General features: G+C 55.6%; 2 protein-coding genes across 2 annotated transcripts in view; both read right to left on the bottom strand.

Annotated features, from left to right (window-relative positions):
* AP1M1 (adaptor related protein complex 1 subunit mu 1) overlaps positions 1–8,003 on the bottom strand; it is a 28,987-nt gene extending 20,984 nt beyond the window's left edge. Inside the window, exons 1-2 of the mRNA XM_039243346.1 lie at positions 7,855–8,003; positions 1,613–1,769 (exon numbers count right to left, since the gene is read on the bottom strand). Coding sequence (XP_039099277.1) covers positions 1,613–1,769; positions 7,855–7,896 — 199 coding nt within the window. The 5' untranslated portion in view covers positions 7,897–8,003. The remainder of the gene's footprint in view (positions 1–1,612; positions 1,770–7,854) is intronic.
* Positions 8,004–10,156: 2,153 nt separating this feature from the next.
* On the bottom strand, positions 10,157–15,878 carry FAM32A (family with sequence similarity 32 member A). Its single transcript, XM_039243431.1, has 4 exons — positions 15,769–15,878; positions 15,508–15,649; positions 11,614–11,667; positions 10,157–11,320 (listed from the first exon to the last, which is right to left on the bottom strand). The coding sequence occupies exons 1-4, from the start codon at positions 15,876–15,878 to the stop codon at positions 11,252–11,254; spliced, it is 375 nt and encodes a 124-aa protein (XP_039099362.1). The 3' UTR covers positions 10,157–11,251.
* Between the last annotated feature and the right edge of the window lie 2,762 nt (positions 15,879–18,640).

The raw sequence follows: 18,640 nt of genomic DNA on the forward strand, positions 1-18,640 counted from the left end.
CCTGAGGAGGGGGCACCAGAGCTGAGAGCTGTAGCCCAGGTGGTGGGGTGAGAAGCCCAGGGTGGGGAGGGAGCACGCGGATCATTCTGGGAGCAGAAGGCAGCACTACAGTAACTAGTCCTTCCCCGAGAGCCAACAGCTCGTGACCACCCGGAGGTCCAGGGCCCCCAGCAGGCTCTAGGGGAAGCAGCCAGGGCCCACGCTGGCTCTCGCCCTTCCTGCAAGCCTGGGTCCCTCCCCTAAAGCAAACCGTTTTAATAGAGCCTCCATTTCTCACTTGTTCGAGGGGCACGGGGCAGCGGAGTCATTGAGGTAACAGGTGCAAAGTAGGTGGCGTAGCCTCCCCCCTGCCCCGACGTCATCTCCCTGTTCTTTCCCTCGAGGGCCTGGAGCCGCCTGGGGAGGCTGGTTCCTCCGCTGCAGGCCCACGTGCTGGGCCCTGGACGTGCCCTGTGCTGAGGCCCCAGTGCTGAGCTGTGCTCCGGGCGACAGGGACGGCGGGGGCCGCGTCTGCCTCGCTTCCGAGCACAGGAATCAGGTGCTGGACCGGTCAGGGTAGTGCTGCAATCTGCCCCAGCCAAGGTCGCACGCCTCAGGGTGCTAAGGAGGCCCAGCGGGCCCCACATGGCTGGGCCGGCTGGAAACCGCCCTTGACAGTGGAGCTAGGGAGCAGGCCGGGGCAGCGCCGGAGAGGTGAGCCACCACCTCTCCTGCCAGAAGCGAAGCCAGGGCCCAGCTGAAAACTGGTCTGATGGCTCCCTGACGGGCTCACACCACCACCCCCTCGGCACCTGGCACCTGGGCAGCCCCCGCCCAGACAGCCAGCTCCCGGGTTCAGGCCCCTGCGGTACCCTGGGGGCAGCCCTCCAGGCCCTCCAGAGAGGTGAAGGAGAAGCAGAGGCAGGGCAGGAGCTGGGCCCCAGGGAGCCAGACAGGGCGGGTCGCAGGTCAGCACCTGCACAGCTGTTTTGTGCAAACAAGGCACCAGGGACGGGCTCATTAAATGCAGAGCAACCGGGTTCCGGGCAGCCCCCCTCCCTCACCCACTCCGGCTCCTCTCCGCTCGCAGTCTGGCCTCTGCTCTCTGCTCGCAGCCAGAAACCTTCAGAAAATGATTTTGTGTCCCTCACCAGGCCTCCCATCACGTGGAAGGTGATGTCCCACGAGACCCCGCAGCGCTGCGGACCTGGGCCCGCTCCCACCACACGCCCTTGCCCCTCTGCGGTGTTCTCACACCCCTACCACAGCTTCCAGAACGAGCCCTGTTCCCCCCGCAGAGCCTCTGCCCAGGCCTAAGGTCCCTGGCGTCTGCCCACTGCTCTGAATGGTGGACACCTGGCCTTCCTGCAGGTCTCCTACAATGTCACCTCTTCAGGGAAGCCTTCCTGGGTCCCCAGACTAGATGAGGTCCCCTGCCACACCCTGTCCTCGCCTATCGCCCGTCACACTGGCCACTGCGTTCTTGGCCCATCTCCTCCGGGAGCGTGTGCGTGACGGCCCTCACTGTGCCGGGGCCAGCCCTGGGCAGGCGAGGCCAGGCACCAGCCGCTCTCGGGTGCCCGCAGGCACCCCCACGCAGGAGGCCCCTGGGAGCTCGCCCGCAAAGGGATACGATACAGATTGTTGTGCTTGATCCACATGAAGCGGACCCCTCCGTGGGCCAGGATGGGCGACAGCACCCCTTCCTCCTCCTTCTCCATCAGGATAGGCATGAAGTGCTCCACCTCGGACATGTCCACGTCGCCACGGTAATTCCGGCAGATGAGCACCTGGGCAGGGGTGGGAGGAGGAGACTGCTTTCATTTTGGGGTTTTTTTTTTATATTGTCAAAAAATGTTTTAATGTTTATTTATTTATTTTTTTTAACAAATAGTTTGTCAAATTAGTTTCCACGTAACACCCAATGCTCATCCCCACAAGTGCCCTCCTCCATGCCCATACCCCATCCCCCCCACGTCCATCAGTCCTCAGTTGTTGTCAGCATTCAAGAGTCTCTCATGGTTTGCCTCTCTCCCAATCCCCCACCATTTCCCNCCATTCTTCTCCCCCTTGATCCTCAGTAAAGTTCCTCCTAATCCTCCTATACGTGCAAACATATATTTGTCCTTCTCTGCCTGACTTATTTTGCTCAGCATAACACCCTCAAGGCCCATCCATGTTGCTACACCCGGCCAGATTGAGCCTGCTTTCATTTTGAGTCCCACAGCCAGATGCTTGGGTGGGCATGAGACACACCAACCCCCCCTTGCCACAAGGACCCCTAATCACACCCCTGGCCATCAGAGACTCCGGGCCATGCTGATCTCTATCCCCCAGGGAATGCCTCAAGGAGAGCACTTCCTAAAGTGAAGTCCACAGGGGACACCAGGGTTCCTCGCTGGGCAGGGAACTATGAGGCAACAGTCCAGGACTCCGTTAGCTGGGAGATGCCAGGTTAAAACCACACCCTGTAGGTTCTCACTGCAGACCTTCTCAGAGCCTTTCCAATGATAACGCACTCTACTCTTCTGCCTGTGTCAGGGTACCCAATCAGGAGACAGTGCCTAGTGTTCACATCCACTAAAAGCCCGAAAAGAGGCCCTTCCCCTAACCTCACTCTTCCATGGCCCATGGGCTAGAACATGCAGCATCAAGAACTGCCATCCACTGCTCATGGGGCCTTGACAGGGGACAAGCTCTTGGGTGAAGTCTGGCAGCCTCCCACGCAGGAACTAGCACGACCCAGCCAGTCCTCTTAGGTATTTACCCAGTAGAAACAAAACCGGACAGACGCACACTCACATGCAAATGTCTGCTGTGACTTTATCTTAAATAGATCCAGACTGGGCCAGATGGGTGGCTCGGTCATTGAGCGTCCAGCTCTGGATTTCGGCTCAAGTCATAAAATCCTGGTTTGTGAGTTCAAGCCGCTCACTGGGCTCTCTGCTGACAATGCTGAGCCTACTTGGGATTCTCTCTCCGTCCCTGTCTCTCTGTCCCTTCCTAGCTCATGCACGCATGCTCTCTCTCTCAAAATAAATAAACTTTATAAATAATTGATCAATCGACTTACTGATCCAGACTGGAGGGAGTGTCATGTCCTTCAACAGGTGAGCATAAACGAGAACTCTGTCCACCCACACCCCGGACCGCACCTCAGCCATGAGAAGGAAACACCACTGGCATGAGCGACACCACAAGGGACTGTGAGGACCCCTGGGCCCAGTGAGGGACCAGACAATAGAGAGCACATCCCATATCCTGGCCCGCATGATTCCACCTAAATAAAACCCTCGCCAAAGGTGACAGCAAAGACATCAGCGGCTGCCTGGGGATGGGCCAGACACAGGGGTGTGAGGAAGCCTTAGGGGGTGACAGGGCGTGTGCTATGGCGTCCTGGGTGCACACAATGACTTGAAGGCCTCACGCCGTGCGCGTGGAACACACGCGGGCCACACCTCCGTGAAGGAACGAGGGGAGGCCTGAGGCTGTGCCCGGCTGAGCAAGGCTCCGACACCACCTATAGCTGCCACCACCCCATGAGCCCACGGGGCCAGCAGCTGCAGCACCAGCACGTGCGGAGACTGGCCTTGCTGAGCTGACCGGGCTGGAGCCGCGGCCTCAGAACCTGGGCTTTCGTCACACCCACTGTCTTCACCGCTTCAAGCCAGGAGAGAGAGAGAAGCAAAACGAGAACCTCTTGCCAGGCATCCCTCTCGTGGTGCGTGCGCTCTTCCTGCCGATGTTCAGAAGGCCTCTGAGGGCCCCGGCACCCAGTGGGCGAGCTCATGGGGGCCTGGGCCAGGCCCGCGCTGAGGGACTCCCACGTCCCCTCTCACAGCCTCCTTGCCCGGAATATATTCTGGGCCGGCCACGAGGTGGGACCACTATTTTTACAGAGATGCACGGTGATGTCTAGAAATCCGGCAGCCGCCGCCTGAGGTCACGCAGCCAGCAAAGGTGAGTCCAGATCCTAACCAGTGCTCACCCCTGCACGGCCCCTTCTGCTCCCTAGCACTGCTTTCCTGGGCTCCCCAAGGCCCATCTTCCTCCTCGGCTGTATGATCTCAGGGCTGCCGCCGGCAGGGAGCCTCAAGGCCCCCAGGGTGCTCACAGAGGAAGGAGGAATCTGTTTTGCCTGCCTTCGTGCCCAGGGCTGCAGAGAGGCCCGCTCACCAGCAAGCACCCACCGCGCACCCCTCCACCGCATGCCACGCTGGGCCTGGCGACCAGAGGGGATCAAAAGGAACAGGGTCCCTTAACGGTGACACCGGCTTAGGAGGAACTGAGGGCCTCCCAAGGGTGTGACCTTCACACTGAGGCCTGAAGGGACAGGTGGCATAGAGGTGGAGGCACCGTGGTGGCTGAACCCGAGGGGTAGAACAGGGGTGCAGCCCACGCATGGGGAGACCTGGGAGCACTGGTCAGGTGGAGTGAGGCCAGTCTCGGAGCCTGGGCTGCAGGTCTCGGGTGAGAGGACAAAGGCAGGGGACAGGACAGGTTGAAGGGAGGCAGGTGACGTTGAGGTGACAAGCCTCGATCCCCACGGCTGCTCTCAGCCCCTTCAACTCCTTGCCCACAAACAGCAAGAGGTGTCTTCTTAAACAGAACTCAGACAGGATCCTCCCTGCCCACACTGCTGTCGACCGCAGTCTCCCCTCGTGCTGAAAACAAACTGCAAGTTGGAGCCCGTGGCAAACTGGTTCTTTATGGCCCCGCCAGTGCCTCTCTGTCCATCTCAGGCCCGCTCCCTCCGTTCCGGCCATCCTGGCCCCCTAGCTGCTCTCTGCGGCATCCACATCTATTCCTGCCTCGAGGCCTTTGCACTCGCAGTTCTCTCTGTCCAAGGTGCCTGGGCCTCTCCTAATTTCTCAGGCCTCGCCTAAGATGGCACCTCCTCCAAGAAGTCTTCCCAGCTTGCCCTTCCTGAGAGGTCATAACCTGTCCCCTTTTCCTCCACTGCCCACAATGCTGCTGCCTCCTTTACTGTCTGTCCCTTCTACCAGAGACTAACCCTCCCTGAGAACAATGACCGCTCCTGTCTCGTTCACGGCTGTGTCCCAGCACCCACAGCAGAGCCTGACCCCAGTGCGTGCTCAGGCAATGTCTGTGGCGTGAACACGGAGGTGAGGAGGGGCCGGAGGCCGGACAATGCCCAGGCCTCCCATGAGGACAGTCCCTTGGACGGGGGTGTCGCTCGCTGAGGTGGGAGAGAGCAGGGCTAGGGCTGGCGGCGGCTGTAGGACCTCCGAGGTGTTGCAGAGAACAGTGCGGCTCTAGGGAAGTGCTCTGGCCTGCGGCTCACATCTGAGTCACTGGCACACTGGCGTGAATCAAAGCCCACCCGGGGAGAGGGGCAGTGTGTGGGAGGGGGCCTAGGCCTGAGCGAGGTGGGGGGAGCCAACATCTGAGGGGAGGGGCGGGGAGACGGGACAGAGAGAGAGCAGCAACTCGGAGGCCAATGGAAGCCCGCTGAGGAGGTCGTGGGGTCAGAAGCTGCAGAGGAACGAGAAAGATAAGGGCAAAGCAGTGTCCACGGAGGGCTTTCTGGCAGCTAAGTGCGGCCACGCTGGTCTCCTTGGTGCTCGGAGGGTCTGGGAGGCTGGCAGACCCAGTGCTGTCATGATTTTCTTACTGTGCCATCACCTGACTTTGTATTAAATACGATCTGCACAAAAGGTCCTTTCAAAACCCGAGGTCCACGGGAATGGGGTAACAAATGGCGTGGTGGCTGCTGGGAGCGGGAGGCAAGCCCGTGGCTGCCCTGGGAGCTCCCCAAGGGGCAGCTCTGATCATGCTCCTCCCAGGCTACCATCTCTTCTGGGGGCTCCTCCTTCCCGGGGTCCGAGTGGTCGCTCCTGTTCCTCACTCCCGTCTGGACATCCTTGAACACCCATGGCCATGCTGGCGCTGTCCTCCGGGCTCCAGCATTCCCCAGGGCTTCGGGCCCGCTGGCCCCAGCAGGCTGCCCCCGACTCCTCAGGCCTACTGCGGCGACTCCTTGTCCACCTGTCACCTGGCCCTAGCTCTGGCACCGCCCTCCTCCAGGTAGCCTTCGGTAACTGCTCCTTCTTCTGCACCCAAAACTGAGGTTGGCAACTGCACTATGGGGGGGGGGGGGGGGGGGGAGGGTTTGTCCGTGCCCTTGCAGCCACTGAGATCTGACTTCTCGGGTCCGTCAGCTTCCATGTGTCTCCTCTGCTAGACCTCAAGGCCCCAGACGGGGTTAGCCGGGACTGTGGGCCCCGGGGGTGCTGAGCCTGTCTCGCACGTCGGCTCCGAGAGCTCTCACACCACCACCATAAAAGCCTCGGGTGAGCAACGAGGGAAACGAGGCTCAGAGAGGAGCAGGTCCTTCGCCTGGGGTTACACAGCCGAGCAGCAGAGTTTGAACTCAGGCTGGGTTCTGAACTCAGCCCTAACTCCACAGTCACGGTGAGATAGTCAGCACGGGGCTTGGTGCATGCTAGGTGCCCGTGAAATGTTTGCTGGAGGAATGAGTGATCTGAGATAAGGCAGCCTTTGGGAACTCTGGGGACACAATGCTGGCGGCGGGGAGCGGGGCCGGGCAGCAAAAACTTGTGCCACAAGGGCGCTGGGAACGCTCTGTACCCACCCAGCCCCTGCGTGCCCTGTGTATGATCCCTTGCCTGAGGCCTGGGGAAGGGAGCCCAGCACCGGGCCTCGCTGGCTGTTGACTTTGGGTGGCATCCAGGGCAGGCAACCCACTCAAGGGACTCTTGGAAAGTTCTAGAGCATGGTACTCCGGGAAGGGACAGCCACTTCACCTCTTCACTCCCCACTGCTCTGAGCTAACTCTTACCTGCCCCACCTAGGCCCGACACCCACCCCTCTCTCTCGGGGACCCATGCGGGGCTGTGCAACATTGTGGGTACCGTTCCTGTTACTCCCAGGTACTCACTTGCTTTCCAGCCAGGACGCTTTGGGGGCAAGCAGGAGCCCACTGTGAAAGGCTTGGAGATGCCTCCCTCTAAGAAGTTTTCCCAGGTTCCCTTGGGACCCTGTTCAGGTCTCAGCCAGATTTGCCCCTCCTTCCCGGAAGCCCTCCTCGACCCCCCAGCCCAGGCACAGTCTCCTATTACATCCTCACTGCTTCATCACTGCAACCGACATTGATTTGTGCTTTGAAAGAGCAGTGTCCCTTTCTCCCACCAGACGGGGAGCTCCAGAAGGACATGGGCGGCTCCGATTTTGCTCACCAAAGGCAGCCCAAGCCTAAGTATCCTGCATGGCACTTGGTAGGTGCTCCCCAAATACCAGCTGACTCCTGGACCTGCCACCCTGACTGGCGTGACCTTGGGCAAGTTGCGCGTCTCTGTGTGCCTCGGTTTCTCCCTCTGTAAAATGGCCCTCCCACCACTCACTTCACTAACTCAGCGTCATATTGAACGTTAAGAGATTTTCACAGGGACCGGCAAAGAAAAGTCGCAGGATAAACAGGGCAGGGCCGGCCCGAGGGCGCACTGTCCCTGACACGCCTCACCACCTCGGTCCAAGGGTCGCCCGGCCCCTGAGACCCAGTCCCAGCTTCGAAGCCTGCTGCGGGCCGCCCTCCCGCTACCACGGGTTCCCGGGACGCCCGTACGGAGGCTGGAGAACCCGGCCCAGAGCGGGAGGGGGGCCGTGCAGCGGCGTTACCTAGCAACAGGGCGGGGCTCGGGGCTCGAAACCCCCGCCTGGTCCCCTAGCAACAGGGTGGGGCCCTCAGGTGAGCTCGATAGGCCTCCCCGCCTAAGACTAGGGTGGGTCCCATTGGCCGGTTACCAAGCAACAGGGTGGGTCTCACCACCCCCCCCAAAGGGGCGAGGCCCCACCGGTTGCCTGGCAACGGGGAGGGTGGGGAGCCATCTGTACCTTGCCCTTTAGGTCCAGCACGTAGACGGCGCTGGCGGACATGACGGCTGCGGGAAGCCTCGGCAGCTGCCGAGGGCGGCGGCGACGGCGGGGACTGCCGGGCGTTGAGCAAGGCCGGGCGTGCCCCGCGACAGTTCGCCTCCACTTCCGGCCTGGGAAGCCGCGCGCGGACCGTTATGTCCGGTCGGGGAGGGGCTGCCAGGGAGGCGCAGGCGCGAGGTGGGGTGCGCGCAGGCGCGGTACGTTCGATGTGCCCTTATCTCTCGCTCCGGCCTCAAGCATCCCGGAAGTGAGGCCCAGAGGGGCGGGGGCGCGCGGCAGCAGGGGGGGCTGGTTGAAAGGACGCACTCTGGCCGCCAGGCTGGGAGACAAGCCGGGGCAGCTGGAAACCCCGCTCCGCCTTCGTGGGCCAAGTTAGGGGACATACCGTTGGTGGAACCCCACCTGGGGCCCAGGCACATGAAACTCACAGTCTGGTGAGGGATTCTAGGAAATAGTTACCAATTGTAATACGCTTTCTAGGGGAAGGGGAAGGCGGTGGTTACCTGGGAAAAAGTTTAAACAAACTCTGAATGGCAATCAAGTCTTATCAAGGGTCACTACCTGCCACCTGTCAGTGTCGACACTCATCAGTGCCTGTTTATTGGCTGGAATGACCTGAAAACCACGCCTCCACCGAACCGAGGTGAAAAGCATCTACTTCATTTCTGTAGTTGGTGACGGCAGTCGGTGATGCAAACCGTAACCCGATTAATCAATTGAGTACCTCATCACTTATGAACACCCAGGCTGTGGCGAAATGCCAGCATTTTGTCCTAGTGAACCATCCCTGTGCTCTGGGGAGCCCAGACCTGCAGTATCAAAACCATTCACTCAGGCTGCCTGCCTGATTTTTAATCTTCCCTCCTATCTCCTTTGGGGTTTTGAAAGCTGGCTTTTGCCAGTATCCCCTGCTTAGGATAGAGATTAAGTGCTAGAAAAAAAAAAAAAAAACAGAGGAGAAAACTGAAATATTTAGACTACTAAGTAAATCCTGGGCTGGAAGCATTCTTGAGCACCAAACGAAACGGCCAGGAGAGGGTTTTTGACAATCATCTTGTAAAACGCCCTATCCTCATACTGCGCCCAAATTATTTCAACGTTTCAGGAAAACATGTTTTTATAAAATTACAAAATTATAAATCCCACTGGGGGGGAACTTGAGGAAATGCCAAAAAGTAAGACAAAAAGAAAAACCGCCCAGGAGAGGTGACTCCTCCCCATCAGGGCTTGCTCTAGGCATTTTGTTTAGATGTTTAAAAATCAGCATGGGGGGGTGATGGGGAGGACTAGACTGGACAAAAGCCTCCTGAAAAAACAGGCTCCCACGTGCCAGAAGTACCATCACGGTAAACACACTCTACACCTGAGTTACTCGCAACCTCCTTTCTCCGTATGTGGGGGAATTCAGGTCACATCTGATTTTCGTCCTTGGCATTCACACTTGGTGTGTAAAGCCAGATCTGAACTCTGCACGATCTCAGAAAAGACCATACCCGTTGTGGGAGATCAGGGTTTCTCAGGCTCTCCTGCCTATTAGGATCATCTGAGGAGCTCTGAAAAATCTCAGTAACTGAACCACCCCAGCCGGCATCAGTGGTTCTAGACTCTCCCGGGAAGGTCTAACAATCAGAAGAGTTTTGGAAACTGTGCTAGACTCACAGCGACGTCTCCCAGTAAACCACATCTCCTGGCGTCTGCGCCCACAGAGCTCTCTCCCTGACTGGGTTTGGCGGTGTGACTCGTGCTGGCCAAAGAAGGGACAACACGGAGAGGTTCTGGAGGAGGACAAGCCGCCTTGGACTTTCCAGCCCAGGCAAGTCAATGTAGCTACACCAGTGAACCACACCACATGGCGCAGAACCGTCCAGCTGAAGAGAAATCCTGCTGTTCAAGGTGGGTCAGCTTCAGATGTGCAGGCAGGGAGATGGCGCATCTGTATTCCGCCGTTCCTGGCACAGGCTACGCACAGCACATCACGCTCACAAACCCCAACCGCTGGCTTATGGATGGAAAAGCCTCAAAGCGCCTCTCCGCGAGGCAGTAGGGGAAGCTGCCCCAAAGAGCCACTGTTAACCAGACAGTGCATAACTTCCCAGGTGGGCTGTGAACCACAGGCGGGAAAACAGGTCACCTGTTTCTTTCCGAAGCGGGGGTGAGCGGTCATTTGCAGTATTCACATTCTTCATGTGCAAGAAGCCCCCAAAGTGGCCTTTCTGGTGATAATCAAACTGCTTGTATAAGTAAGACACTCAGACTTCTATTTAGTAACGATTTTTTTGCTTTATTCTGTTCACCGTGACAGCCCCAAACCCAACACTAAGGGATTCCTCTTTTGACTTTGTTATCCTTTCACTACCTGGGACTTCCTCCCAGAAGTATGTGTGGTTTGAGCCTCACCAGGTAGGGACACGTAGGTCCTCAGAAGAGATCCCGGCTCTCCGGCACCAGGACCTGGGTCCTCCCCTTTGTACTGTCAGTGCCAGGGCTCAGCCCAGGTCTTGCTCCCACAACCCCACCCTGCCAGGTGTCCTTAGGCCAGAAATGCCAAGCAGGCTACATGCCCAGTGAAGCTCTGAATAAACACAGAGGCTGCTCAGAGCCTAGGGTAGAGGGCAGTGAGCAGGCTGTGTCCGGGTTCCATTACAAAAATGCTGTGTCTGATTAGAGAGGTCTGCCAGGGCAACACCTTCTAGATGCCTCTGGAATGGGGGCTCTAGGGGAAGCGGCTGCAAGCCAGCCAGGGGCTCAGACAGGGACAAGGCGTACGTTTCATCCTTGCCTTTGGCGGGGGCTCTGCTTCCCAGGCTGCGTGGTCTCACACGCCGGGGGGCTGAGAGACGTTCTGAAGGCCAAGAAGGTCCAACTGGCTTCCCTAGTCTCTGGAAGGAACAGCATAAGCCCCACGCAGAAGGAAGCTTGGAAGGAGAGTTCACGCAGGGCCTGGCGGGGTAAGCTGCAGGCCACGCGAGCATTAGCTCCTCATCCCCTGGAGTCCGTTTCATCCAAGAAAAGATGGCTGACTGTCAGAGCCAGATGCAGTTTGGGGGCAAAGACCCTTTTCTGTAACCCACAGAAATAACCTTAATCTCTGGATACACTTTTAAAAAATTCCTAGTCCAAACTGAAAAAAGGTTTTCTTCTATGCTACCGAGAAACCAAAATAGAGTAAAAGGACAGTCTTACTTTAATTGAGTTCCAGAACAAGGGCACACTGCCTTGGCCAGGACTTGTCTCAGCAGAAGCCGCAAGGGCGTGTGTAAAAGGATGTTTCTAGAAAATATCGAAGGCACCAAACATAGCCCCAATTCTGCCCTCCATCTGCCCGTGATGCCACTCCACATCCCGGGTGGGGAGGCTACTTCGTCCAGCTGACTTTGGGAATGTCGTAGTGCTCCGTGAGAGTATCCAGGTGTCTGTTGAAATCCTGGGGAAGCCGAGGACAAATCCCACATCAGCACAGCCTCGCGCAGGGCAGTGGGGTTGTGAGACAGCGCCCACTCCTGACTCCACATCCTGCCTCTCCTTGGTGAGCCCCCTCCCCTGAAAGCCACCCGGCCCCGAACCCTGGGCTCATCCTTACATGACCCAGGGAGGTGTTGCATCTGCTGGGTAACCGCCCCGCCCAACACTCCAATGGCTCCCTCTACCAGGCTCCTAGCCTCTGGGCCTGGCCGGGACCCCACATAGCCTGGTCTTTCCTATGGGCACGTGACTTACCTCCACTCTCTGCTTGTGGGTTTTAGATGCTTTCTTCAGGATCCTTTCCATTTGCTGAAGAGACAAGAGAAACAGGTGAGTTCACACACTCGACCCAGGCCAGGCCTGCGTGGGGCAGAGATGGAAGCCCCCGCCAGCTTGGCTCTCACCCCTGGAATGGCTGGAGGTCTCAAGTGTACATCTCGCCCCTCCCTCACCTCTACTCAGGCTGGTCCAACAGGGATGCCCGGCCACAGCCTATCCCACCAGGAGCCCAGGTCAGCTGCCCTGCGGTCAGAGTCAAGCAATGTACCAGCACTGACATGGGGAGACTCTGCTGGGAGCTGTAGGTGTGCCTCCTGCATCCCTGGGCAAGTGGCCGCGTTCCCATTTGGCAGGAAGAGACAGTTTCCCACGGGGCCTGAAGAAGGATGAAAAATGAGAAGGGCAGGGGCACCCAGGCGGCTCCGTCGGTGAAGCGTCCGACTCTCGATTTCGGCTCAGGTCATGATCTCACAGTTCATGAGATGGAGCTCCATGTGGGGCTTTGAACTGTCACTCGGAGCCACCTTGGGATTCTCTCTCCCTCTCTCTGCCCCCTCCCCTCCTGGCGCCTGCACATGTGCTCTCTCAAAAAATAAAAAATAAACTTAAAACGTTTACTGACTGGGTGACTGTGGCCGACCTTGATGCCCGCCCCCGTGAACCATGCCGCCTGGTCTTGGTGCCCGAGTGTGGTTCTCTGTCGCAATGACTCTGGACTGGCCCTGTGACTCAGTTTACTTATCAGAACGCAGTGCCCGTGCTGGGCCAAAGCGGTAAGACCCGGCAGCCTTCGCTTTGTGTTCCTGGAAGCCGGCCACCATGCTGAGGTCTGAAGACCTCACTGGAAAGAAAGGAGCTGGGAGATGAGATGACATGTGCGGAGGGGGCCACGGGAGGAGCCCGGATGTGGATGGTCAAACGATCTATCTTGGCGGTTTCGGCCCAGCTGGGCCTCCGACCCCGGCTGCCATGACAGCACAGATCCCTAGTGAGGAGGAAGAACTATCCAGCTGAGCCGAGTCAGCCCACAGAAGCAGAAGGCGACTGTCACCTGCCACCTGGCTGCTCCTTCCGGTCCTCCTCCATCTCACTTGCTGCCTCATCTTCCTCTCCATCCAGCGGGCTCCCGCCTGCCTGCCCCTCCGCTTCCCTCCCCTCCCTGCCTCTCCCCTTACTGCTGTGAGCCCACGCGAGGGCTGTGCCTCCTCGCACGCTCACCTGAGCAGCTGAGATCAATGCCAGGCACTTGGCGGGGCTCTGCCCTCCCTCTCCCCACTCCATGCACCAAGTTCACAGGGTGTGTGTGTGCTGGCGCCACCCCCACTCCACAGACAGCGTGCACAACGGACGACGGGGCGGCAGATCCCAAGCCCCACCCCCACCCCCTTCAGGCTGGGACCCGGCCCCAAGGGCCCTTCTTCCCAGAGCTGTCCAGCCTTCGTGCTCACTGTGCTCAACAGAGCTCTCTCCCACCAGGGAGTCCGCGTGTCCCCCTTCCACCTGCCGCCGCCCACACATCCTCCCTTCTCTCCTGTTTCAAACAAAATCCACAGCAGTGCTTCCGGTTTTCAGCACCACCAACAAAAATTTCCCCTTGACCTTCCCCCACCCGCCAGCTATATTCTCATTTCTCCATTCCGCTTGCTAGGTCTCCCAGGACTTATTCGTGCATCCTGTCTCCACCTCTGCCTTTCCCTACCCCGCCCTGGGATCCCCTCTCATCAGCCTCTCTTCCTCATTCCAAATGCCAGCTCCGGGCTCTCGGCTGTCACCCTGCAAGAGCTCTCGGCAGCAAATGACACTGTTGATCACTTCCTCCTTCTTAAAACCCTTTCTGCACTCAGCTCCTAAGGACACTCTCTCCCAGTTTTCCTCCTCCTTGTGAGTGATCCTGGGCAATTTCAGATTCTAGACCTCTTTTCTGTCACTGTCCCTCCTCAGAGGCTCTCATCCTGTCAGAGGATCTCCTCGCAGCAATTCCAGAAGGTTTGCAGGAGAGGCCCAGACCTCTCCTCCAAACTGCAGATTCAGAGATCACCCTGTCCACGAGAGTTCTCCATCTGAACTTCTAACAGGTGTTCAAACATAACTGCTCGAAAACCAAGGCCTTGATGCCCCACTTTAGAGCCTACTGTCCTTCTTACTACTGTAAATAGCGCCTTCACTCACCCAGCAACTGCTACCAAAAATCTCAGTCATCCCTCATTCTTTCCCAGCCCGCACCCAATCCACCAACGAATCCTGCTGTTCTTGCTCCAAAATCCATCCCAAACCTGGTAACTTCCATCGCTTCCACTATTACTGTCCAGCTCTGGGCCGCTTTTCTCGGTCACCGGATGGTTATTCCTCCCCCCACAGGAATAACACCCCAGGGCTAGCCTGTGATCTAACCTCAGGGAAGGAATCTAAGTGCATTCGCTTGTTAAATCCTCACCACGAACCTGTTAGGTAAGGACTTCAGCCCCACTTTACAGACAAAGAAAATTGAGGTGTGGGAGGTTAACCGACCTGCCCAGAGCTACACCACCACCAAGAAGCGGTAGAGACAGAATGGAATCCAGGTTGGTCTTGCCAAAGCCAGTGTGTTTCACCATTTTTTTTTTTAATGACTCAATTAGGCCTGGGAGTAAGGGCTTAACTCTTCCTGATGTTACTGGACCAAATAACCCAGACCAGGGTTAGGGTTTCTCAGCATGGACACTTGATATTTGGGGCTAGATCACTTTTTTTTTTTTTTTGCCACGGCGGGTTCTGTCTTAATCACTGTAAGATGCTGAGAAGCATCCCAGGCCTCATCCCACTAGATGCCAGGAGCACTACTCCCACCTCTCGCCAACACTCCCAGTTTTAACGAACAAAAATGTATCTTCAGACACTGCCAGCTGTCTTGTTGAGGGTGGAGGCAGGATACAGAACGGTACCCCGCCGAGAACCACCAACCTGATTATTCCCTCCCCCCAGATACCAGGCTGAGCTTATCTATCCTATGCTAACATCTCCTGTCCCCTACTGTCCAGATGTACTGTGTTTAACATCAAGAGAAGCTATTTACTGCGGTGCCTGGGTGGCTCAGTGGGTTGAACACCCAGCTCTTGGCTTCAGCTCGGGTCATGATCTTACAATTTTGGAGTTTGGGCCCCACATCAGGCTCTGTGCTGACAGTGCAGAGCCTGCTTAGAATTCTGGCTCTCTCGCCCTTTCTCTGCTTCTCCCCCTTCTCTCTCTCTCTCAAAATAAACTAAAAGCAAAAAACAAAAAAACAACTATAAAAGAATTAAAAAGTAACTAAATAAAAGAAGTGACTTATTGAAACCTTAAAATACAACCTACTTAAACCTGACAAATCATCACGGAAACAGACTTCGTGGAAACTTACAGCAGAGACGTGACCATTTAACATCAACAGCTAACGTCAACTGAACACTGACTTTGTGACAGTCCGGGGAACTAAATGCTTTATCTGTATGACTTCATCTAAAGGTCCCACCCTCTTTATGTGAAAGCACTCTTCTGACCCCTCCAGATAAGTAAACTGAGGCAGAGACAAAATGAGTCATTAGCCCAGGGTCACTAGACAAATTAAAGACTGCGCTGAAATCCAAATTCGATCCCCAGCTCTGGCCTCCTTCGACGCCAGCTCTAGCTTTCTCCTCTGCCATGCACTCAAGCCAGAGGCGCTCCCCCTCCTCGGACTCTTCCTCACCCACGTAGCATCTTCTTCCCGGAATTAAGGTCTCTCTGACCGCTCGCCACCACTCCGAGCGTCCCGGGCTGACCCCAATTCCGAGTCGCCCGGCTCTGTCTCTGCATCCACGTCGGGAGACGCAGACCCGCTGAGCGGGGCATCCCCAGCTTCCCCACTCGCCTTACCCGCTTCTCTTGCATCTTCTCGAAGGCTGCCTGGGCCGGGGTGCGCTTGTCCAGGCCGCGCCGCTTCTCCTCCTCGTTCTTCTTGCTCGTTCCCATTGCTTCCAGGAGTTTCGCTTTGTCTTTGTCCTTCTTTTTCTTCTTCCTGGGAGGGGACAAGGGGGGAGAGGAGGTGAGGGCGGATCTGGGGACAAGAGCTCGGGGACTCTAGAAGACGCTTAAGGCGACAGAAGACAAGCTTTCGCGGTCCTCTTGGGGACTCACCGCTTGGTCACGCCGAGCTCCGCAACGCCTTTCAGTTTCAGGGGCCCCTTTTGAACTTGCTCGTAGGCCGCCATGACGCCGTCTGCAGTTGTGTAGGTAAACCGCCACATTTCCGGTTTGACAACGCTATTTCCTCCCGAATGCCCGCCTCACTTCGTCCTGATTGGCTGAGCGAGGGGTGCGCGTGCGCTCTTGGCATCTAGAGCAGGGCCACACTTTTCAGTTGTGGGTGGGGCCTGAAGCGTGCGGCGCGACCTCATCCTTTGCATCCGGTCTCCTGCCACACTTCCGGCTTTCAAGCCCAGTTCCGGGTTTTCCGGCCTTGGGCCCCCGGATCTGCCAAGCTGGTGTTACAAAACCCCATTTCCTGAAACGCGGTGTCCTCCTGATTGTTTTCGCCTGCAGTTGGGTGTTCTGTTCCCTTTTACTGCTGTATTTTGAAAGTTTGATAGATAATCTAGTTTTGTAAACCTAATCAGTACTTACTAGTTTTTCAGTTTTGGGTCAATGGTGCCATTATATGAAATACATGTCAATTGCATTTGGAAAAAATTTAAATCTATTGGGGCTCCTGGATGGCTTAGTCGGTGGAGCCTGCGACTTTTTTTTTTTTTTTAGGTTTATTTATTTTGAGAGAGAGAGTGTGCATGTGTGAACACCAGTTGGGGAGGGATAAAGAAGAGAGAGGGAGAACGAGAATCCCAAGCAGGCTCTGTGCTGATAGCGAGGTTTGATCCCACTAACCTCCAGATGGTGACATGAGTGGAAATCAAGAGTTGGATGCTTAACCGACTAAGCCACCCAGGTGCCCCTCGTATGCAAGTCTTAATCCTAGGGTAGTGAGTGCAAGCCCATTTTAGACATGAAGCCCACTTCAAAAAAGAAAAAGAAATAAGATGTATCCTATTGAGGTATAACTTATACTCAGTAAAATGCATTCATTTTAATTGTGCTTTTTGATGAATACCCAGTAAAAGCAGTCATTTTAGTTGTACTCTTTGATGAATATCATCACATTTACGTGCCTACATAATCACCTCCACAATCAAGATCTAGAACATTCCATTCCTACAAACTCCCTTGTTCTCCTTCCCAGTTAATCCCCTCCCCCATCGTGCTCCTCAGGCAACTCCAAATCTGTTTTCTCTCACTACAGATTAATCTTTTATAAAAGCTTAATATACATGGAATTATACTACATACATTCTTTTGAGCTAGAGTTCTTTTTTTAATTTTTAATTTTTTTTACAAAACTTTTTAACATTTATTTTTGAGAGACAGAGCGCTAGAGGGGGAGGGGCAGAGAGAGAGGGAGACACAGAATCTGAAGCAGGCTCTAGGCTCCTAACTGTCAGCAGAGAGCCCAATGCCATTCTGGAACCCATGAACCATGAACCTGAGCTGAAGTCGGATACCCAACCGACTGAGCCACCCAGGTGCCCCGTGAGCTAGAATTCGTTCAACAAGCATAATGTGTTTGAGATTCTTCCTTATGTTGGGTATAAAAGTACTTCATTTTTATGCTAAGTGTTATTCCATTGTATAAATAAGTTTGATTTTGTTACTCCTCTGTGAATGGACATCTCAGTTGTTTTCAGTTGGGAGCCCTAATGAGGAGCTGCTGTGAACACTGGCATAAGTCTTTGTATGGACATTAGTTTCATTTCTCTTGGGCTCACTCCTGATGCCTTCATTACTGGAAGTAGAATAGTAGCAAGGTTTGGTTTTTCTCAGCGTGAAATGCTGAGTCTCAGCCAGTCTGTTCTGAGGGTTTGGTAAGAGAAAATAGTCGCACAGGATGCACTGAAAACCCTGATCTACCAGTGCTGTAACACTTGGGGCTCCCATGAGTTGGGTTTTTTACTTCCCTTATGTCCAAGTAATTTGCTTACTGAACAAGCAAAACTATTGTTGTAACTGAAACCGTTTCATTTGTGTTTCCTTCTATCCCTTTAAGCTTTGTGTTTGAGTGTGGGCCATCTTCCTCTGGCCCTGGATGAAAATGCTTGTCAGGACTTACAACTTTTCTCTCGTTTTTGAATGTGATACATAGTAGCATTGTCACTTTAAGTAGTACATAGGCCTCAAGTGAATACATGGAAGGTCCAGAACTTGATTTGGAAAGAATAGCCTCTCATCTCCCTTAGCCTCTCGTCTCACCTTTAATAAAACAAAGCAAAGGGCTCCTGGGTGGCTCAGTCAGTTAAAGATCCGACTTTGGCTCAGGTCATGATCACACTGCTCATGAGTTTGAGTCTCACGTCAGGCTCTGTGCTGACAGCTCAGAGCCTGGACCCTGCGTCAGATTCTCTGTCTCCATCTCTCTCTGCCCCTCCCCGGCTTGTGCGCTCTCTCTCTCGCTCTCTCTCTCTCAAAACTAAATAAACATTTAAAAAAAGAGAGAGCAAGGCAGCAGGCTCCAAATACCTTATGCTAACTCCCACATCACCAAACAGAGACTTAACTGCATTACAGTTTTAGTTCTTAAGAAATGAGGGGCGCCTGGGTGGCTTAGTCGGTTAAGCGTCCGACTTTCGCTTAGGTCATGATCTCACGGTTCGTGGGTTCGAGCCCCACGTCGGGCTCTGTGCTGACTGCCAGCTCAGAGCCTGGAGCCTGTTTCAGAGTCTGTGACTCCCTCTCTCTCTGACCCTCCCTTGCTCATGCTGTCTCTCTCTCTCCTAGAAATAAATAAAACATTAAAAAAAAAAAAAAAGAAAAGAAAGAAATGATATCTTAGGGCCGCCTGGGTGGCTCAGTCAGTTAGGTGGCCAACTTCAGCTCAGGCCATGATCTCGAGGTTCGTGAGTTCGGGCTCCATGTGGGGCTCTGTGCTGACAGCTCAGAACCTGGAGCCTGCTTCCGATTCTGT

Source organism: Hyaena hyaena, unplaced genomic scaffold, assembly GCF_003009895.1.
Source record: "Hyaena hyaena isolate Hyena2069 unplaced genomic scaffold, ASM300989v1 scaffold_227, whole genome shotgun sequence".
Taxonomy (NCBI): domain Eukaryota; kingdom Metazoa; phylum Chordata; class Mammalia; order Carnivora; family Hyaenidae; genus Hyaena; species Hyaena hyaena.